General features: G+C 43.5%; 1 protein-coding gene across 1 annotated transcript in view; it reads left to right on the top strand.

Annotated features, from left to right (window-relative positions):
• Window positions 1-24,024, top strand: part of TMBIM4 (transmembrane BAX inhibitor motif containing 4) — a 201,079-nt gene that overhangs the window by 99,218 nt on the left and 77,837 nt on the right. Inside the window, exon 5 of the mRNA XM_030215778.1 lies at window positions 23,318-23,435. Coding sequence (XP_030071638.1) covers window positions 23,318-23,435 — 118 coding nt within the window. The remainder of the gene's footprint in view (window positions 1-23,317; window positions 23,436-24,024) is intronic.

Below are 24,024 nucleotides of genomic sequence, written 5' to 3'. Positions count from 1 at the left end.
GTCCTGGCATGTGAGGGGGACCAGTGCACTACGAATGCTGGCTCCTTCCACGACCGTTTGGTCATTTTTGAGATGGGCGTCTTTGGTTTCCATTATCGCTGAAAATCAGAAACGACCAAGTCTAGGGACGACCATCTCTAAGGATGACCTAAATTTCACGATTTAGGCGTCCCCAACCGTATTATCGAAACGAAAGTTGGACGTCCATCTTGTTTCGATATGGGTTTCCCTGCCCCTCCATCGGGACGTTTTGCGAGGACGTCGTCAGCAAAACTTGGGCATCCCTTTCACGCGTGTTTGAATTCTGTTACCGTTTTCAAACACGCGTGGGATAAACATAAAGGAATCCTATTCAGAAGGAATGGATCCTAAGGAGCTTAGCCGAGATTGGGTGGCAGAGCCAGCCGGTGGTGGGAGGCGAGGATAGTGCTGGGCAGACTTATATGGTCTGTGCCAGAGCCAGTGGTGGGAGGCGGGGCTGGTGGTTGGGAGGCGGGGATAGTGCTGGACAGACTTATACGGTCTGTGCCCTGAAGAGGACAGGTACAAATCAAAGTAGGGTATACACAAAAAGTAGCACATATGAGTTTGTCTTGTTGGGCAGACTGGATGGACCATGCAGATCTTTTTCTGCCGTCATTTACTATGTTAGAGGGCATCTGCGAAGAGGATGTTTGATCTCGAGTCACAGAAATACTGCCCTCCAGGAGTTTCTGTCAGGCTTCCTCAAGAGAGCACACCTTACAAAGCTTTCCCGCCAAAAGGAAACTGAGCGCAAAGATCTAAAGCCCAGAGGTGCCAGCAGGGCTCATCTAAAGCTTGTAGCAAGCATTGACTAGTTTTATTTCTTCAACTTGCTGGTTTACTTTGTTTAATTGAGCAGTTTCTGTAGTGCTGCTATCTTTTCTTTTTCTTGAGCTGTCTCAAGGACATGTTGTGTTTTGTTTTGTTTTTTGGCATGGACAGTGGAGTATGGGACCATATTTTCTGCTGTTATTGCGGTATTAGATTGGTCCAGCCTTTTTGTTCAGAAGGGATATACTGTACTTTTGCATCTTGTTGCTGCTGGGGTTGGGGGTGGTGGGGCCAGTTTATTGGGGTGTGGGAACTTTCTCTCCAGTTTGAGACCTTGAGTTTTGGACTTGTGAGCTGCTTTCGTAGTTTTGGTGGGGTGGGGTTTCTATGTTTGTGTTTTGTTTAGGTTGGTAGTGTGGTTGAATTGGTCTGGGAGAATCTGTACCTTGAGGTCTCTCATTTTATGATTATGGCAGCTTTTTATCCCGCTGGAGGGGCCTATGCACTGTGTTCCTTATTGAACTGCAATGTCTCCTGTTAGGATATTCGCCCTCAATGTCAAGGGGCTCAGTTATCGTAAACGCTCATTCCATATCATCATGCTGATCAATCCATAGACTGGTGGGTTGTGTCCATCTACCAGCAGGTGGAGATAGAGAGCAAACTTTTGCCTCCCTATATGTGGTCATGTGCTGCCGGAAACTCCTCAGTATGTTCTCTATCTCAGCAGGTGGTGGTCACACACAGCAGCAGCTCTGGCTAGGCCTCCAAGCCTAATTTTTAGGTTTTGTTGAGTGCCTGGGGTTGAGGGCTCTTCTTGAGCAAGTGCAAACCTGGTGGCGCCAGGTCCCTCCTTTTCTCCCCCCTCCCGCTGGCTCCGTTAAAAAAAAAAAAAAAATTTTTGAACGTCCTTAAAGGCGTTTATTTCGACGTTTATTTAAACGCTTATTGCAGCTACTCACTGGGACACCAGGTTGTTACAGCTCGGAGCGGAAAGCAGGTAATTTTTACCTTTTTATAGCGGGCAGGGGGTTCCCCGATTGATCTCCACGTGGCCTATGGCGTCGGAGGGCGAGGGCGCAAAGAGTCGCTCCCCGGATCGCTTGGGCGCTTCTAGAGGGGATGCGGGGGTCTTAAAGTCTGATTCGCCCTTGTTGGGTGACAGTTTCGTGACCGATGAGTGTCCCGGTCCTTCCTCCGGTGTGGCGGTTTTTCCCGCCATAAACGCCCATCCCCCGCTGCTCGCCTCCGCCATCTTGGCCGGCCACGCGGCTCGGACGGCTTATTCTTGGGCCGCCCTTGAGGTAGGAGACATTAATGCCATGAACGCCCTTAATTTGGGCGACGGCACAAAAGCGGCTAAAGTTAAGCGCCGTTCTTCCCGCGCGGCTCCTTCGCGGAGTGTCGCGCCGGACGCCATCTTGGATGCGCAGCATGTCTCTCCCCCGCTCTTGCGAGCGCCGGTTGAGGGTGCGTCTAGGGCTGTAACCCAGGCTGCGGAAGTGCACAGTCTGGGGGGTTTCTCCCCCGAGTTTGTTTTGCTGCTGCATCAGGCCTTCCTTATGCAAAACGCTGCCCCTGCTCCCTCGTCTGGTAAAGAGGTTGAGGCCCCCGGAGGTAAACGCCCTCGGGTTGATTCCCAGGCCTTGGAGGACTTTGTCTCCTCCGATGTAGATGAGGGCAGCGTATCTGAGTACTCCCAACGGTCCTTTGCGGATTCCTTGGAGGAGACGGATCCCCGCTCGGATGGAGCGGATGACCCCTCTGCAGCGCAGCTCTTTAGCTCAGAGGATTTGCCCAACCTGTTAGTGCAGGCCATGGGCATTTTGAAGATTTCCTCTCCGGAGGACGTCTCTCCCTCAGCCCCTGTTGGCTCTGGCATTATGCTGGGGACGAAGCGCCCGCCTAGAACCTTCCACGTGCATGATGCCATGCACACCTTAATTTCGGCTCAATGGGATGTCCCGGAAGCGAGCCTTAAAGTGGCTAGGGCTATGTCCCGCCTCTATCCTTTGCCTGAAAGTGAACGTGAGGCCTATCTGTGGCCTACCGTGGATTCTTTAATCACTGCGGTGACTAAGAAAACGGCGTTGCCGGTGGAAGGTGGCACGGCCCTAAAGGACGCCCAAGACAGAAGATTGGAGGCGGCTGCTTTAAGTTTGCAGGCCTCAGTTTGCGGCTCCTATGTGGCCAGGGCGTGCCTGACTATGGTGCAGCGGGCTTCCCCCTCGGATCATTCCTTGAAGGCTGATTGGCCGGCCCTGGAATCGGGCTTAGCCTATTTGGCAGACTTGCTGTATGATGTCTTGAGGGCCTCAGCTAAAGGCATGGCTCAGACAATCTCTGCGCGGCGGTGGCTTTGGCTGAAGCATTGGTCTGCTGACCACGCCTCTAAATCCCGCCTGGCTAGATTGCCTTTTAAAGGCAAGCTGCTCTTTGGGGTCGAGCTGGACAAAATCGTGACTGATCTCGGCACGTCTAAGGGCAAGAAGTTGCCAGAGGTCAGGGCTCGGGCTAGTACTCGCCCCGGTACCTCCAGAGGACGGTTTCAGGAAGCCCGTCGGTACCGCCCAGGCAGGTCGGGCTCCTCTGCCCCCTCTTCCTTCAAGAGGAACTTCTCCCCCAAGCAGCATTCCTTTCGCAGAGACCGCCGTCCCGGAGGTGCTCCCTCCGGTCCTCCCCCAGGGTCTCGTACCCAATGACGGGGCCTTGGTCCACGCCCCAGTGCAGATTGGAGGACGGCTGTCCTCGTTTCTGGGCGAGTGGACCACAATAACTTCAGACGCTTGGGTGCTGGAAGTCATCAGAGACGGCTACAAGCTAGAGTTCTGCCGACCCTTAAGAGACGGGTTTGTACTCTCTCCCTGCAAGTCTCCGGTCAAAGCTGTGGCAGTGCAGCAGGCCTTGGACAATCTGATCCGCCTGGGTGCGGTCGTTCCGGTGCCAGAAAATCAGCTTGGCAAAGGGCGTTACTCCATTTACTTTGTGGTACCAAAGAAAGGAGGTTCTGTACGGCCTATCCTCGACCTCAAAGGGGTCAATCGGGCCTTGAAAGTTCGGCACTTTCGCATGGAGACTCTCCGCTCTGTTATAGCGGCAGTGAAGGCAGGGGAGTACCTGGCATCCTTGGACATCAAGGAAGTGTACTTGCATATTCCCATCTGGCCTCCTCATCAACGCTTTCTGCATTTTGCAGTCCTGGGCCGACACTTCCAGTTCAGAGCCCTCCCGTTCGGGTTGGCTACTGCTCCGCGGACCTTCTCCAAAGTAATGGTGGTCATCGCGGCCTTCCTGAGGAAGGAAGGAGTACAAGTCCATCCTTATCTGGACGACTGGTTGATCCGAGCCCCCTCTTATGCAGAGTGCGGCAAAGCTGTGAACCGGGTGGTTGCTCTTTTGAGCTCCCTGGGGTGGATCATCAACTGGGAGAAAAGCCAGCTGCGCCCAACTCAGTCCCTGGAGTATCTGGGAGTTCGATTCGACACCCAAGTGGGCAGAGTGTTCCTGCCAGACAATCGGATTGTCAAGCTTCAGGCTCAAGTGGACCAGTTCCTACTAGCCTCTCCTCTTCGGGCTTGGGACTATGTGCAGCTGTTGGGCTCTATGACGGTCACGATGGAAGTAGTGCCCTGGGCCAGGGCTCATATGAGACCACTACAACACTCTCTGCTGCAGCGCTGGACTCCAATGTCGGAGGATTATGCTGTGCGCCTTCCCTTGGACCCAGCAGTGCGCAAGGCGCTGAGCTGGTGGACGCAGACAGACAAGTTGTCTGCAGGAATGCCTCTGGTGACCCCGGAGTGGATTGCCGTCACGACGGACGCCTCTTTGTCGGGCTGGGGAGCCCACTGCTTGGGAAGGACAGCGCAGGGGCTCTGGTCTCCTGCAGAGTGGTCTATCAACCTCCTGGAACTCAGAGCCATTCGGTTGGCGCTTTTGGAGTTCATCCCGGTACTGGCGTTGAAGCCAGTACGGGTCCTGTCGGACAATGCCACGGCTGTGGCCTATGTCAACCGCCAGGGAGGTACCAAGAGCGCCCCTCTAGCCAAGGAGGCCATGAATCTATGCCAGTGGGCGGAAGCGAACCTGTAACAGCTGTCAGCGGCCCACATTGCCGGAGTCATGAATGTCAAGGCGGACTTTCTCAGTCGCCATACCTTGGAACCCGGAGAGTGGCAGCTATCTGCTCAGGCGTTCTTGGACATCACGAAGCGCTGGGGCCAGCCGAGCCTAGATCTGATGGCGTCTTCGGCCAATTGCCAAGTGCCGCGCTTTTTCAGCAGAGGACGGGACCCTCGATCCCTGGGAGTAGATGCTCTTCTCCAACAGTGGCCGACACAAGAGCTGCTCTATGTGTTCCCGCCCTGGCCCATGTTGGGCAGGGTGCTAGACCGGGTGGCAAAGCATCCAGGCCGGGTAATCCTGGTGGGTCCGGATTGGCCCAGACGTCCCTGGTATGCGGACTTGATCAGGCTCTCAGTCGACGATCCTCTGCGGCTGCCAGTGGAGCAGGGCCTGTTACATCAGGGTCCCGTGGTGATGGAGGATTCCTCCCCCTTTGGTCTTACGGCCTGGCTATTGAGCGGCAGCGTCTGAGAAAGAAGGGCTTCTCAGACAAGGTCATCGCCACTATGCTGAGAGCGAGGAAGCGCTCTACTTCTACGGCTTACGCCAGGGTTTGGCGTACCTTTGCAGCGTGGTGTGAAGCGGGCGCACTTTCTCCCTTCACTGCTCCAATTTCTTCAGTGTTGGCTTTCCTGCAAGAAGGTCTGGAGAAAGGCCTGTCGCTCAGTTCCCTTAAAGTCCAGGTAGCGGCTCTGGCTTGCTTCAGGGGCCGCCTGAAGGGTGCTTCCCTGGCTTCGCAGCCAGATGTGGTGCGCTTTCTCAAGGGAGTTAATCACCTGCGCCCTCCTCTGCACTCTGTGGTGCCTGCGTGGAATCTCAACCTGGTACTAAGAGCCTTGCAGAAGCCGCCTTTTGAACCCTTGTCGAGGGCATCTCTGAAAGACCTGACGTTGAAAGCAGTCTTTTTGGTGGCTATCACTTCAGCCAGAAGAGTTTCCGAGCTCCAGGCACTCTCATGTCAAGAGCCTTTTCTGCAGTTCACTGAGGCAGGAGTGACTATTCGCACAGTGCCTTCCTTCCTGCCCAAGATTGTTTCTCGCTTCCATGTGAATCAGCAGCTCTGTCTCCCTTCCTTTCGTAGGGAGGACTACCCAGAGGAATTCTCTGCTCTCAAATATCTGGATGTGAGACGAGTTATCATCAGATACTTGGAAGTGACCAATGATTTCCGGAAATCGGATCATCTGTTTGTCCTGTTTGCAGGTCCTCGTAAGGGTCTGCAGGCTGCTAAGCCTACAGTGGCAAGATGGGTCAAGGAAGCCATTGCAGCGGCTTATGTGGCCGCGGGGAAGGTGCCGCCTATCCAGCTGAAGGCTCACTCCACTAGAGCTCAGGCGGCCTCGATGGCAGAGGCCGGGTCCGTCTCCTTGGCAGAGATATGTAAGGCGGCAACTTGGGCTTCGGCCCATACATTCTCCAAGCATTACCGCTTGACTGTGGCTGCTCGGGCGGAGGCCCGGTTTGGAGCTTCAGTGTTGAGGTCAGGGATTTCAATGTCCCGCCCTGGGTGAGTACTGCTTCGGTACATCCCACCAGTCTATGGATTGATCAGCATGATGATATGGAAGGTAAAATTATGTATCATACCTGATAATTTTCTTTCCATTAATCATAGCTGATCAATCCATAGCCCCTCCCAGATATCTGTACTGTTTATATTCTGGTTGAATTTTAGGTTCAAGTTTAGTCTTCAGTTCCTGTTCAGGAGGACTTCGTGTTCAAGTTTTTTCACTTGGATTCTTCAAGAGTTGAGACGAGTTTGTGTTACAGTGAGCTGCTGCATTCCTCTCCCCTCCGTTTTACGGGGCTGGATTGAGACTTAAATTCTGCCGGCACTCCCTCCCGCTTCGTGCGGCTGTAGGGCAGCTTTGTACCCCTCCCGCTTCGGCGGTGTTAGGGTCAGTCAGCTCCTCCCGCGGTTGCAGGATAAGCCAGATCCCCCCGCATCGGCGGGGTGGTGTCCCTCTCCCGCTCCGCGGGGATGAGCTGGACGGATTCCCCTCCCCCACTTGTGTGGGGATGAGCTGGGTTAATTCCCCTCCCCCGTTTCGGCGGTGGTGAGCTGGGCAGAGTGTCCCTTTGTGGGTGTAATTCTCTAAGTGCTGAGTCCTGCGGATGGAGCTTTGATATCGACATACTGAGGAGTTTCAGGCAGCAAATGACCACATATAGGGAGGCAAAAGTTTGCTATCTCCACCTGCTGGTAGATGGACACAACCCACCAGTCTATGGATTGATCAGCTATGATTAATGGAAAGAAAATTATCAGGTATGATACATAATTTTACCTTGGTGTTGCAAGAGGTGCTCTCCAAAAAGGCTGATACTGTTTTGCTCTAGGAAACGCGCTTCAAGAGGTGTCATAAACACTTGCTCACTCACAAAGCTTACCCTACGTGATTTTTTGCCTTCGATTTGGCTGACTCTAAGACTAAGGGGGTGTGTGGTTTTTTCTGCAAAGACCTTGAGGTTCAAGTTCAAAAGATCAAACGAGATCCAGGTGGTCACTTTTTGTATTTGCATGTGATTATTGGTACTAGTGAGGTTATTATTGCTATTTATGCACCAAATGCTAATCAATCCATTTTCTTTCAGGAACTTCGGGCGTCACTCTTTGCTTTCTCCGTTGGTCCACTAATCATAGGAGGGAATTTTAATGTTTGTGTTTACCCATATTTGGATTCCACTGGAGTAAGCCCACCACACGATAATAGGCACTCACGGATCCTGAGGGAGTTTTTTTCAGGATATGGGGGTGGTGGATGTGTGGAGGGAGGATCATAAGAGGATAGGGATTATTCTATTTTCTCTGCGGTTCACCACACCTACACTAGGTTTATTTATTTATTTTTATTTTATTACATTTGTACCCCGCGCTTTTCCCACTCATGGCAGGCTCAATGCGGCTTACATGGGGCAATGGAGGGTTAAGTGACTTGCCCAGAGTCACAAGGAGCTGCCTGTGCCGGGAATCGAACTCAGTTCCTCAGTTCCCCAGGACCAAAGTCCACCACCCTAACCACTAGGCCACCTCCCCCTGGAAGCATCCTTACAGGGGGAGGTGCTTACTAGTAAGATTGGTAACATCACTTTTTCGGACCATTCTCCCTGATGGGTGGACTTGGTTGGTCTTTATACTGAGCATAGGGAATCTAGGTGGACCCTTAATGTGAGTCTTCTAAAGAACGAGCAGCTACTTTTAGATCACAGAACTCTTATCAAAGATTATCTGGAAACTAACTCAACTCCTGAGCCACAACTTTATGTCATCTGTAAAGCTTTTAAAGTGGTCTCCCGGGGGTATTTTCTAAGGCGAGCTGCTAGATCTAAACGAGAGACAGATGCCCAGTGGGAGTGGCTTTTGATCACCATAGCTGATTTGGAAGCTAAACATAAGCAAACTGGTGGTCTTTGCAGAATGCGCACCTCTCCCTGGACAGCATCCATCAAGAGGTCTTAGCTTTTAATTTGTCTTGGCTTAAGCAAAAGCATGAGCATTCTGGGAAGGTGAGTAGGATCTTGGCCTTTCGCTTGAGATAACAGCAAGTTGTTCGCACAATTGCTAAGGTTAATGATGAGGTGAGTGGGTTGCTCTATAACTCTCAGCAAATTCATGAGCGCTTTCATTGCTTTTTGTGAGAGCTTTATACTTGAGATTCTCGCATACAGCAACCTGAGATTGTTGATTATTGGAATACCTGTGCTCTGCCTACTTTATCCAATGAATACAAAACTAGGCTGGAGAGGCTCATTTCCCCATTGGAGGTGGTTAAGGCAATTTGCTCTTTACTATCTAGTAAATCTTTCGGGATGGATGGCCTTTGCTGAGGAGCTGTCCCCTCTACTTGCTGAGGTGTTTAACCAGCTGCGGAGTGGAGAGCAGCTCCCAGAAACAATGTGAGCGGACTGGATCATTATGACCCAACGAAATGTGCTTTCTATAGGCCTATCTAGGTATTGAATGCTATTGAATGCTGATGTTAACATATTAGCAAAGGGGCTTGCAGTTAGGTTGAGGCACATTCTGCCTTCTATGTTTCATCCTGACCAGATTGGATTTGTAATGAAAAGTTAAGCGGCCGATAATGTTCATAGGATAGTCAATTTGATTTCCTTGGCCCATACCCTGTCCTCTCCTTTGTTTCTATTGGGAATCGATGCAGAAAAGGCCTTTGATGGTCCTTGACGTATCAGCTCAGGAAGTCTATTCCAGGCATATGGTGCAGTAAGATAAAAGGAATGGAGTCTGGCATTAGCAGTGGAGGAGAAGGGTGCAGATAAGAGAGATGTACCCAGTGAACGGAGGAAAGAGTGTAGGGAGAGATAAGAGTGGAGAGGTACTAAGGAGCTGCAGAGTGAATGCACTTGTAAGTCAATAAGAGGAGTTTGAACTGTACGCAGAAACGGATAGAGAGCCAATGAAGTGACTTGAGGAGAGGGTTACAGAATCACATTTAGCAGAGTTGTGATGAACTCCAGTTGAGTTAACAGGTTGAGTTTTTATTTGAGATAATTTATAATAAAGTTTAGCAACATCAACACGCACATAGATTTATCCAACCTGCCTGAAAGATTCTTTTGACTTGCCAATACTCCAGGAAGGGAAATACATAAATCCACAACTGTTAAGCATTTTGTGAAAATACAACAGGTAAAAGGGTTAAACACAATACTAAATGTGATGTTTTTTTGCTACAAATACATCCCAGTCAGAGGAAGTATCTCTGTGTGGTTATAGTCATCATTAAGAATGGATTTGGATTTGGATTTTTTGCCTTTCAAAATCTAAACTCAATGGAAGTTACAGTACAGATACAGTTGGTACAGCCGTGCTTCAAAAAAGGTTGATAGTCTAAGGACTAGATTTACTAATGTGCAGTAACATGCTTATGCATGTTTATATGAGTTAAGCTTAGGGCTCCTTTTACAAACTCCTGTGGGCTTCGTCGCATTTTCCACACTGGAATCACTAGCGTAGCTTTTTAAAAGAACCCTTAGTAAATAGGCCCCATTGATAGTAATGCGGTTTGTGTTAAATATCATGCTTTAAAATCACAATAATGTGAATTAAACATGTTAACAAATCAGTAAATCTAGCTTTAATTTTATATCTGAGGCTTTCTAAATGTCTCTGCTTGCTGCACAGACTGATAAAGTAATTTTGATTCTGTGGAAGGAGAAATTCATTGAACTTCAGTTTAGTTTGCAAGATGTTAAGCAAGCACCCAATCATATAAATCTGACAGAATGCTCTTCAGGAGCTAAGCATAGCATTCTGAACATTTTTTTCTCATAAGTGTCCAAGGTCTTTGACTCATGCACAAAAGAAAGAGCAATAGATTTAACATTTTTCAAGAGCCACAGACTTATGTGATAAATGAACTTTGCTTAATTCTGGATACTTTTGGTTATCAATAGAAACCAAACAAAATAAAACATGGAAAAGAAAATAAGATGATACCTTTTTTATTGGACATAACTTAATACATTTCTTGATTAGCTTTCGAAGGTTGCCCTTCTTCGTCAGATCGGAAATAAGCAAATGTGCTAGCTGACAGTGTATATAAGTGAAAACATTCAAGCATTACTATGACAGTCTGACAGGGTGGGAGGATGGGGGTGGGTCGAAGATATGCATGGGGACATCAAAGCATATCATTGATATTCTAACAGGATGGGTGTGGATAGGTGAGGGGTGGGGTGATCAACAGAGACATATAGCTTTATGGTTTATAATGGGCTAGGAACCCCAGGTCCTTGTTAAGTCCTTTCTGTTGGGTGTTAAAATATTCAATCATTCTGACTTCAAAGGTCTTACGTTCTTGTATGGTTTTAAAGTTACCTTTCAGTATTCTCACTGTGAAATCACTGGTACAGTGTCCTGGTTCTGTGAAGTGCTGTCCCACCGGGGTGGGGGCCCTACTGGCTGGGACAGCACTTCACAGAACCAGGACACTGTACCAGTGATTTCACAGTGAGAATACTGAAAGGTAACTTTAAAACCATACAAGAACGTAAGACCTTTGAAGTCAGAATGACTGAATATTTTAACACCCAACAGAAAGGACTTAACAAGGACCTGGGGTTCCTAGCCCATTATAAACCATAAAGCTGTATGTCTCTGTTGATCCCCTCACCTATCCACACCCATCCTGTTAGAATATCAATGATATGCTTTGATGTCCCCATGCATACCTCCGACCCACCCCCATCCTGTCAGACTGTCATAGTAATACTTGAATGTTTTCACTTATATACACTGTCAGCTAGCACATTTGCTTATTTCCGATCTGACGAAGAAGGGCAACCTTCGAAAGCTAATCAAGAAATGTATTAAGTTATGTCCAATAAAAAAGGTATCATCTTATTTTCTTTTCCATGTTTTATTTGTTTGATTTCTATTGATAACCTTAAGAGTGGACTAACACGGCTACCACACTCCTCTATTTAAGATGCTGGATACTTTTGGAGACAGTAATGAGTGTCCACATTACACTGAGTCATGTCCCCCAAATTTCTTTTCTGTACCTCTTGGAGCAGTTGGTGACTACTAACCCTAATCATTTTCTACAGGCCCCCGAGCAACTGGAAAGATTCACAAACACATTTTTTGGACTTCATATCAAACACTTGCGTGTCCTCCCAGAACATCCTCATAGCAGGGGACATCAACCTACACCTCGAAGACACTAACATAAATAACATAAACGAATGCAAGGAATTCATCCAACTATGGGAGCTCCACTGGCCTAATATGCAACCCACCCACAAAAAAGGACACACACTAGACATTATAACTCACAAATTCTCATCAGAGGCCATTCTCACTATCACAGATACAAAATGGACAGTTGCACCATGGTCAGATCACTACAAATCTAATACCTTCCTCTCATGGAAAACAAAAGAGTCACAACGAAAACAGGAAAAAAGAACCTATACCACAAGAGGCAAAATAGACCCACTAACATTCTGGCAAGAACTTTATACTGACAAATGGGCAACTCCCACAGACTCACCCCAATTTCTACAAGAATGGGACAACAAATGTATAGCAATACTAGACAGCATAGCACCGCTCCAAACTAGATCCTCAAAAAGAAAAAACTCCATACCATGTTTCAATGAAGAATTGAAAGACTTAAAAACACAGGTCAGAAGACTGGAAAGAATATGGAGCAAAAGAAAAGACGAAATCACTCTTAATGACTGGAAACAGCTGCATAGAAAATACAAAATCAGACAAACTAAAAGAATGTACTACAAAACCATAATAGGACCAAGCTACAAAGATGCACATAAGCTCTTCTCACTTGTGAACAAACTCCTAAACACTACACCGGTTACTTCTAACAACACAGACACCCCATCCGCTACCAACATAGCGAAATATTTTAACGAAAAAATCATAAAACTCCGGCGCATGATACCAAACAACACCACCGACTATACAAGAATCCTTGAATGCTTAGATCCAAAACCGGGGGAATACCCAGCTGATCGTTCGTTGACCAACTTCGACAAAATCTCAGTAGATGAACTCTCACAATGGCTTAAAATATATAGCAAGTCTCGGAGACGTATTCAAGATGGCGTCAGGGTAAGACGTGTGGTCTTACCTCGGAGGAACTTCTTAACTTCGTTCACTATTTCCTATCGTTATGCCCAAAAGAAAGGGGAAAACAAGGGGAGGTAGCTCCTTACCCTCTACGGACCCTTCTAGACGGCAACCTCCGATAACGGACTTCACAGTCGCTCTCACTACACCGGGCGTCCCGCAGACTGAGGCGGAGAGGAGCCTCGATCAGGGGAGTGAACTATCACTCAGCCCAAGGAGCCCCTGTTTGCCGCGAGTAGCAGGTAACGACGCGAAAGGAAGTCCCGCCCTACAGCTGGAAGCTGCGGTTTCGGGGAAGGAGCACTCCCTTAGCGTTGTGCTGCAACAGTCGGGAATTTCCCGTCAGGAACCGTGTCAAACATTCATCCCCAGAGGTAGCAGTAGCCCGATTAATACCCAGGAAGAAGCCCGGTCCGTTCAGGAAATGGCGGACCAACGGTTGGAACCTTTGGTGCAACTACAGCCTCTGGAGAAACCAACAAAGGTGACGTTGGAATCTTTATGGGGGGCGATGGAATCCCTGCATAAAATATGTTTTTCCTTAGTTTCTACTTTGCAAACTAACACTTTAAAAACAGAAATGCTTCAGTCTGAACTGGCTTCCCAAGCGAATAATTTGAAACAATGTGAATCTTCTATTTTACAATTAAAAGAACAAGACTCTAAATTGCTTCAAAACGCAGATCTGACGCACAGGAAGATTGAGAACTTAGAGAATGGATTCAGAAATTTAAATTTGAGATTCTTGAACTTTCCCTGTGTTAAATTTATTCCACTGAGAGAATTATTTCATAAGTTCTTAAAAGATGTATTTAAATATCCTGAGACAAATTTTCCTCCCATACAAAAACTTTACTTATTACCTTCTCGAGATATTAAAGGAAAAGATAAAGCTGTGGGAAATACTATTGTAGAAAATTTGGATGTTTCAGCCTTGCTAGAACAGTCACAAGAAGAGGTAGAATTTAGGTCTACCTTACTAGTATCTTTTGTATTCCTTACTGATAAAGAAGCGATCTTGAGGCAATATCTAAGACAAATTTCATCTGTTGTTTTTATGGGAGAGAAAATTCAAATCTTCCCAGATGTGTCAAGGACCACACAAGAGCGTCGAAAAAAGTTTTTGATGATGAGGCAAGAGACTTTACAATTGGGAGCTAAGTTTCAGCTTCGATTTCCCTGTAAATGCATAGTGCAATATGAAAATAAGACATATCATTTCTTTGATGTTTTGCAATTGCGATCTTTTTTAAATGCAAGGTTACCAAAACCACCACAGGATTCAATGTAATGGGCTTTAATTATTTTTTTTTTAGTAGTGATAACCCTGATGCCTTTCTTGATTTAAATTTATATGTTACCTGATATTCTTATCCTCTTGTAAGATTGTTAAAGTCTCCCCCTTACTTGAGGACTACAAAAATGACACTTGTTTTATGAGAATTTATTCTCAAACTATATTTCCTTATTAAGTTTGATTGCCTTTTTTTTCTTGACAAAGTACAGCTTTGGAATGTAATTGTAAAATTCATAAATAAAATAATAAAAAAAAATAAAAAAAAAATATATAGCAAGTCTCAATGCAAATTAGACATTTGCCCTGTTAGCCTAATAAGAGCCGCTCCAAAACAATTCAAGAAAGACCTTATGGACCAAATCAACCACAGACTCCAAAACGGCCTATTCCCCACGAATAAAGGAAACATCCTACTCACACCTTTGCCAAAAGACGCTAAAAAAAGCACAATGGACTTAACTAATTATCGACCAGTTGCGTCTATACCGCTCATTACCAAAATAATGGAGGGTATAGTTACGAAACAACTCACTGAATACCTAAATAAACACTCAATTCTACATGAGTCACAATCAGGATTTCGATCAAATCACAGCACCAAAACTTTACTAATGGCGGCAATGAACTCATTCAAAAAAACAATTGCAACTGGCAAGAACATACTAGTACTGCAATTTGACATGTCAAGCGCCTTCGACATGGCTGATCATGGAATATTACTTCATATTCTAGAATACTTCTGAGTTGGAGGCCCGGTCCTCGTTCGAGGGATTCCTCACCACCAGATCCTACCAAGTAATAACAGATGCCAAAAGATCACCTCCATGGACACCGGAATGCGGAGTTCCTCAAGGATCCCCCTTATCACCTACCATCTTCAACTTAATGATGATACCACTAGCCAAACTATTAGCCAATCAAAACCTTAACCCTTTCATATATGCAGACGATGTCACAATCTACATCCCGTTCAAACACAATATAACCGAAATCACCAACGAGATCAACCAAGGCCTCAGACTCATGCACACCTGGGCAGATTCATTCCGTCTAAAACTCAACGCTGAAAAAACTCAATGCCTAGTACTCACTTCTCAATATAACACAAACAACTACTCCACTATTACCACACCATACTGCACCCTTCCTATCTCAGAAAACCTGAAGATTCTCGGAGTTACCATAGACCGAAACCTCACTCTCGATACCCACGTGAAGAACAAGACAAAAAAGATGTTCTACTCGATGTGGAAACTCAAAAGAGTCAAGCCTTACTTCCCGAGAAGCATTTTCCGTACCCTGGTACAGTCTATGGTATTAAGTCACTTGGACTACTGTAACGCTCTGTACGCCGGCTGCAAAGAACAGACTATTAAGAAACTCCAAACAGCCCAAAATACCGCAGCCAGACTCATATTTGGTAAAACCAAATACGAAAGTGCGACACCCTTAAGAGAGAACCTTCACTGGCTACCACTCAAGGAACACATCGAATTCAAGATATGCACGATCGTACACAAGATCATTCACGCAGATGCCCCACTTTACATGTCTAACCTAGTGGACCTACCACCCAGAAACGCCAAGAGATCAGCCCGTAAATTCCTCAACTTGAACTTCCCCAGCTGTAAAGGTCTTAAATACAAGCAAGCATACGCCACCACCTTCTCGTATAGAAGCACACAGCTATGGAATGCGTCACCCCCAACCTTAAAAACCATGGACAATCTAAGCAACTTTCGCAAAACCTTGAAGACACATCTCTTCAACAGAGCCTACAAAAAGAACCTATAAAGACACAAATCACCACACAACCCACCCACACAACCAATTACACCTCCTACATCACCCTATTAACACCCCCTTCTCTTTCTTCAAATATCTTCGTCCTACCACCGACTATATCTATTATCCTCTCACGAATATGTCATAATAACACTCTGTAAGCCACATTGAGCCTGCAAATAGGTGGGATAATGTGGGGTACAAATGTAATAAATAAATAAATCTAAGGAAGCCATAAAGAGATGCCTTGGGCTGACCTACTTCCAGTTCAAATTGAGTGGCTTTAGCCATTTCCTTTATAAAGACTGGGTGAAGAACATGAAAAAGAAGCACGACTGAAGACATTTTTATTTCAGGATGCTTACAGTACCAATATAGCTAACCTCTTGGATTATCTCTACCCTCACCTTCATCTGGAGGGATGACTGGGTCTCCAACAATGTTTGACTGCATCTCATCTTTCTCTTTCTTGTTGCTATTTGTGATTTATTTATTTATTTGCTACATTTGTACCCTACATTTTCCCACCTATTTGCAGGCTCAATGTGGCTTACATTATGTTACAAAAGATATAGTTATGAACAGAGTAAGAGGTTTGTTCAAATTAACATATTACTATGTAAGAAATAAGGAAGATGTAATTTCCTTTTCACTTTTCATTTCTAATTTGAATTATTTTATTGTAAATCGCTCAGTATGAACTTTAAATGAGCGATATATAAAATATGAAATAAATTTGGAAACGGATTAAATTACATACAAAATTTCTGAAGAGATGAAAAATGTATCTGATAAGGTCCACAAACAAAAAGGACTGAGGGGGCCCAACACAGCTGTGACATGGCATTTTTTCTAAAGCTGTAGAAGAAAACACTCACAATCTGTCAGTGCTGTTTCACATCATTCACCTGTTTGGCTGTTTTCATCCTACTTGTTGATGGAGAAACATTTTTATTAATAGTGTTTAATAATAATAAAACATGTATTTGTGACCTGCTGTATCTGAAACTTTCTAAGTAGGGAACAAAAAATACATGCAAAATAAGATCAATAAAAACCAAACAACATAAAATACAGTAAATAACTCAGCACTAATACAGAGTCATCCTCTACCAAAAATAAAATAGCATCATTAATCTAATGACCCATATGCTTGAACAAACATATGAGTTTTTAATTCTTTCATGAACTGAGCAATATTCTGCACAGAGTAAAGCTCAACAGGCAAAGCGTTCCATAACTTAGGGCCTTTAACATAAAAGATGGAAGATCTATACTCTTCCAAATGAATCTGCCTAAATGTTGGAACCTCAAGCAACTGTTTTTGGGAAGGTCTCAGAGAGCGCAAAGGTTGATTACACCTTAGAGTGAAACTGAGTGTCAGGGAAACACAACCATTCAATACTTTAAAAACCAAAATTAAAATTTTAAACTCAATACGGAACCTAACAGGAAGCCAATGCAGAGTCTTCAAAATGGGAGTAATATGATTGTAATATGATGTCTCTTTGATAACTCTTGCTATAGAGTTCTGAGTAACTCGCAGTGCTCTCAGCAAACTACTCACAGTGCCATCAAAGGACAAACCACTGATTGAACAATCTTTTGAAAATTATCTTCTGTAACTAATATGTCTATTTTCAGTTTATAAAAGATCTTTGAGATGATATTCTGAACTTGTTTCTTCATTGACAAAGTTTTGTCAAGTTGAACACCCAAATTTCTAATTTATTTCAGTATTGGAATTTTAACTAAATTAAGGGCCCTGTTTATTAAGCCGTGCTGAGGGCACGCTAGCGTTTTTAGTGTGCGCTAATGCTAGAGACACCCATATCAATATCAATAAAGCCTGGTAAAAGAAGAATTTGAGTTTTTGAAATGTTTAATTTTAACTGATTATCTTTCATCCATTGAGTGATTTTCATAAGACACAATCTCAATTTTGCAAAAGTGTCCTCAAAAGAAACTTCATTTGGCAATAAAAATTGGATGTCATTAGCATACAACTTATATTGCACTCCAAGACATTTCAACAACATATATAGCGGTATAAGAAAAAGATTGAAAAGCATTGCAGACAGACAGGAACTCTGGAGGATTCCAGCTGAACATGCAACAAACTCAGATTTCTCTAAATCATTAAATACACAATACCTCCTCCTACCAGATAAGAAGGAGCGAAACCAACTTATTACAGAACCGGTCAAACCTATTGATTGTAGCAGGTTCAGTAAAATGTGATTAATGGTGTCAAAAGCTGCAGAAATGTCCAAAGTAATCAATAGGAACTTTGTCCCTTTATCAAAACTAGTGTTAACACCATCTTTTCTAAAGCTGAATTGATGTTGATCTAAAATTCCCTGTTCTTGAAAATACTCATCCAATTGTTCAAACACAACTCGCTCAACTATGTTTGCAAGAAAGAGCAATGAGGAGATGGGACCATAGTTAAAAATCTTTATATGGTCTAATTTGGAATTTTGGTTCAAGGGTTTAACTGCCGCCACTTTCAATGCAGATAGTATAACTCTCTTTTAAAGATGCATTAACCACATAAGTAAAAGACAAAAAAGAAATTTTCAAAGCTTTCACTATAGAAGGGTAAACACTATCTAACCTACAAAAAGAATTGTTAACTACTGTAGAATTTTTTCTAAATAAGACTCAGAAACCACTGAAAACTCAGACCAGAACTGTGATTCATTCACAGGTTTATATATTTCTGTTGGAAGAAGATTATTTTCAAATTGAGAAACTATCTTCTGTATTTTCAAACAGAAACCACTAGCAAAATCTTGAGAAAAAAATCATCTGCTTTTGCATAATTACTAAAGTAAATTTCCTTATAATAGCAAAAAGCTCTTTTGCTGAGGATGGAGCTTCCTCTATTCTTTTATTAAAATATGATGATTTCTGAGCTTCCATTCTAACAGTATAATAAGACTAACTGAAGATTATAATCTTCCAAAGTTGGCCAACAAGGACACTTCCTCCAAGCTCTCTCTGCCTGTCTAAGTTTATATTTTTTAAGACAAAATATGAAGGTAAATCCCTCCAAATACTTCTGTTCAAACAACAATATAAATCGATGGAGAGAAACAGTCAAAAATCTACTGACAATTCAACTGAACGTATTTAGGGTTCATAATTTAAGAGTGCAAGAGGTGACGCCTCACGAAGCCCCCGGCTACACAATTGAAAGCTCGCAGGGGCTGGGCTGCTTCATCATCGGTAGTCACCTCAACAAACTTTTCTTTTACTATTTTTCTTTTACTTGGAAATCGATTAAAAGATAACACTTAGCTTAAATTCAACTGAGCTCCCAAGACGCTGAAAAAGACCATGACCAACGGTGGCCAGCGTTTCGTTGCCTGCCACAGGGTCACATGGTCTGCGTCAATCTGTAAAGGAGAAAAAATAGTCAAAGCACCCAACCAAACAGTACGGTACTTATTCGATCTTATAACAATTCTTTTAAGAACCTTAACTCTAAGAAACTTTAGCTTCAGCGGGCCAGTAAAAGAAAAAATGGCCTCTGCAACTTAAATGCTAGATGACGTCAGACGCCAGAGTATGACCTGACCAATCAGCTTGCAGACAATCTAAACATCAACTGAACACAACTCGTAATCACTTTTATTAAAGGGTCCCATCCCCTATATCTAAAAGAAATGGCCCCATTCAATTTTACCGTTGAGACCCACTGGAACCAGTGAGTTCAAACGGTGTATCCACTTCTGTTCACACTGGAATAGAATTCGTTTTCTGTTAACTCTAATTCTTACTGGGGAGGTCTCTATCTGTTGTAAAACAAAGCATTTGAATTCAGAAAAAGAATGTTGCATTAATGCACAATGATGAGCAAGTGGAGTGACAGCTTTGTTAGTATTCAACACACTACGATGTTCAATTAGACGAACGTATAATGTACGTGAGGTCTGCCCTACATATAGCTTGTTGCATGGGCAAACCAAACAATACACTACAAAGTCCGATTTGCAGTTGGTATTTACTTTTAAGGCAAACTCGCGTAAAGTGACCGGGTGTGTAAACACCTCTATTTCTAACATAATGCCACACATGCAACAGCCCCCACAGCTTTTATGTCCTCCAAAAGTAGGAGTTTGAAGCCTCTGCATAGGCAGCAGGGAAGGACATAAAAGTTCTTTTAAGTTCTGAGATCTACTATATGCAAAACGTATCTTCTGATTTTTAAATGTTGGTAAAGTCTGTAATATACTCCAATGTTCTTTGAGTATTTTGGCTATCTTAAAGGCATCATTACTGTACCGTAGAACACAGGTAATCGAGTCATCCTCTTCATGAGATGTTCCAATGTCACCTTTTGGTTGTAATAGTAGCTCACGATGATTATATTTGGCCCTACGGTATGCATGTTTAACAATCTTCTTGGGGTATCCCCTATCATACAATCGTTTACTTAAAGTTCTTGCCTGCTCACGAAAATCTGCCAACTCAGAACACAACCTACGATATCGCAGCATCTGAGAAAAAGGTAAACTGTTCTTTAAACATCTAGGGTGACAACTCCCATACTGCAAAAGACTGTTGACATCCGTCTCTTTCCGATATACTGTAGTCTCAAAAGAAGATGCCCCCTTCTTAACCTGAACATCCAGGTAACTGATCTCTTGAACTTCATGATGACTCGTAAATTTGATAGTGGGATGGCATTGGTTCAAAAATTTCAAAAACTGCTCCAAAGCCTGAAAATCGGCCTCCCAAACAAAGAATATATCATCTATAAATCTGCACCACAATTTAATGTGGTGCCAATGAGGACAGGTGTAAACAAACTTCTCCTCAAAAAGTGACATGAAGAGATTGGCTACCGAGGGCGCTAGGGTAGCTCCCATGGCTACCCCCGAGATCTGTTGAAAAATCTTGTGATCAAATTGAAAATAGTTTTTCTTCAAAGCCAAAGACGCTAGTTTTAGAATACATGAAGTAAGCGCTGCTCCATGTCTTTCAAGCAATGAGACTTCAATTACTTCCAGAGCCTCATCCTGAGGAATGGAAGTATATAATGCAACCACATCTATGGTTACCAACAAAAAATTGTCCAATGAAGTATCCCATGTATTTAAAATAGACATGAAATGTGTGGAATCTCTGATATACGATCTCCCCAGAGGAACCAATGGACGCAAAAAAGTGTCGATGTAAATGGAAAGGGGTTCAAGTAAGGATCCTCTTCCCGAAACTATCGGGCGTCCTGGTGGACTTTGTAGAGTTTTATGCACTTGTTCTTTGAGTATTTTGGCTAAGAATTAGAGTTAACAGAAAACGAATTCTATTCCAATGTGAACAGAAGTGGATACACCGTTTGAACTCACTGGTTCCAGTGGGTCTCAACGGTAAAATTGAATGGGGCCATTTCTTTTAGATATAGGGGATGGGACCCTTTAATAAAAGTGATTACGAGTTGTGTTCAGTTGATGTTTAGATTGTCTGCAAGCTGATTGGTCAGGTCATACTCTGGCGTCTGACGTCATCTAGCATTTAAGTTGCAGAGGCCATTTTTTCTTTTACTGGCCCGCTGAAGCTAAAGTTTCTTAGAGTTAAGGTTCTTAAAAGAATTGTTATAAGATCGAATAAGTACCGTACTGTTTGGTTGGGTGCTTTGACTATTTTTTCTCCTTTACAGATTGACGCAGACCATGTGACCCTGAGGCAGGCAACGAAACGCTGGCCACCGTTGGTCATGGTCTTTTTCAGCGTCTTGGGAGCTCAGTTGAATTTAAGCTAAGTGTTATCTTTTAATCGATTTCCAAGTAAAAGAAAAATAGTAAAAGAAAAGTTTGTTGAGGTGACTACCGATGATGAAGCAGCCCAGCCCCTGCGAGCTTTCAATTGTGTAGCCGGGGGCTTCGTGAGGCGTCACCTCTTGCACTCTTAAATTATGAACCCTAAATACGTTCAGTTGAATTGTCAGTTGATTTTTGACTGTTTCTCTCCATCGATTTATATTGTAAGTTTATATTTTTTTACATTTTTTACAAGGTACATAATTTGAACAAGAAATTTCTACAAAATTAGCTTGAGCTTTTTTTAATTCAAGTAATTAATAAAAACTTCTAACAGGTAACTTAACATTCCAGTCTTTAGGCATAAAAGGTTGCTCTAGACAAATACTAACATGAATGAGAGCATGATCAGACTAAGGTACAAACTCATGTTCTGTAAAAATAAATGAACCAAAAGGAAAATAATGATCTAAAAAAAAAAAAACAAGATCAAGCGAATGACCCCCAGAATGAGTTTTCTCCTTAAAGCATTGAGACCAGCCTAAAGAATCTAAGAAATTGATAGGACAATACTACATCATCTTGTAAAACATTATCAACCTGTACATTAAAATCACCCAAAATAAAAGTCTTGTCTGTATGTAAATTCAAATATGCTAATAATTCAATAAATGGTGAGTAATCAGAATGCAAAGTTCTAGGAGCACAGTAGCACAATAAAATATTAATTAAAGTTAATAATAAAAAATCAAGACCTACAATTTTTGGTAAATCTTTTTTCACAAAAGAAAAACTATCACGAAATATAATAAGTACTCCACCATTTGTTTTTACCTGGTCTTGATTGAGAAAACACTAGATATAATGATGGACATAATTGATTCAAAATAACCAAATCTGGCATTAACCATGTTTCAATAATACACATAACATCAGGAGTAGTGTGTATTAACAAACCATAAATAACCAATACTTTATTCCTTATAAAACTTAGCATTAACCAACAAAAAATTAAAAGTAGAACTGGCTGCTCTAGGAACAGTAGATTGTATAGGGACATCTTTTATAATTCTGAAAGAACGCATCTGTTTCATAGATGATATTAAATCTCCATACCTACAATGTCCTATTATTACTAGGATATGACTAAAACACATGATCACTAAAACAAAGTCCCCGACCACTCACATCCACACTAAGGAGCACTCAAAAGAACTCCTTAATCACACTCCTTTATCAGCTCGACAAAGGAGGCGCTCACGCTCCAGCACGGCTCGCCTCCGCCACTTGCCTACTCTTCTTCAGCTCGCTCCCTCGAGTGATGTCACCTGAGGGGGCATAGCTAGCAATAGTCCGGTGGCAGACAGTTGGAAGGCAGATGGTAAAGGAGCCTTGCAGATGGAAACAGCACAGCCCAGTTGATGGAACAAAGCAGCGCTGGGGCACAGACCTTCCATCCAACGCTTGCCTGCCCTTCTTCAGCTTGCACCCTCAAGTGATGTCACCCGGGGGGCAGAGCTAGCAACAGTCCAGATGCAGACAACTGGAAGGCAGATGATAAAGGAGCCTCCCTGATGAAAACAGCACAGCCCAGTTGATGGAACAATTGATAGCACAGCTGTGTTTTCCTTCCTGTTTGTTTTTTATTTGCCTTTTTTTATTGTTTTTAACTTTGTTCCATGTAGAGGTTGTCAGCTTCTGTTCACTTATGATTCACTGAAACCCACAGTTTGACCAGGATGCCTAAACTTCAGTACATAATTGCTAACTACTGCCACCATATTAGACAGTACATCAGTTATTAACACTATTTGATTTTTTTTGCCAGATTGAACTTAAAAGTAGTTATTTTGCATATTTCTATAAAATCCTGCACCTGTAATATGTATTCTGCTTAATATGCTCTTTTATTTAATTCCTCCCATCCAGTTACTTTCTATGACGTGTCTATTGTTCTTCAAGCATTTATTCTCACCACTGCTGTGTTCCTTGGTCTAACTGCATATACTTTCCAATCAAAGAAAGACTTTGGCAAATTTGGAGCAGGGTAAGTAGTGTGAACCAAAACTTTGTACAGAAAATATATATATATCCTTTAAGGCTGTTGGAATCTTGGGTTAACTAAAACAAATGGAAAAATATGGGGGTCCCATAATAGTTTCATAAGTACATAAGTAATGCCACACTGGGAAAAGACCAAGAGTCCATCGAGCCCAGCATCCTGTCCACGACAGCGGCCAATCCAGGCCAAGGGCACCTGGCAAGCTTCCCAAACGTACAAACATTCTATACATGTTATTCCTGGAATTGTGGATTTTTCTCAAGTCCATTTAGTAGTGGTTTATGGACTTGCCCTTTAGGAAACCGTCTAACCCCTTTTTAAACTCTGCTAAGCTAACCGCCTTCACCACATTTTTCGGCAACGAATTCCAGAGTTTAATTATGCGTTGGGTGAAGAAAAATGTTCTCCTATTTTATTTAAATTTACTACACTGTAGTTTCATCGCATGCCCCCTAGTCCTAGTATTTTTGGAAAGCGTGAACAGATGCTTCACATCCACCTGTTCCACTCCACTCATTATTTTATATACCTCTATCATGTCTCCCCTCAGCCGTCTCTTCTCCAAGCTGAAAAG

The sequence above is a fragment of the Microcaecilia unicolor genome, chromosome 10 (genome assembly GCF_901765095.1).
Source record: "Microcaecilia unicolor chromosome 10, aMicUni1.1, whole genome shotgun sequence".
Lineage (NCBI taxonomy): Eukaryota > Metazoa > Chordata > Amphibia > Gymnophiona > Siphonopidae > Microcaecilia > Microcaecilia unicolor.
This window is presented reverse-complemented; position numbering and strand designations above follow the sequence as displayed.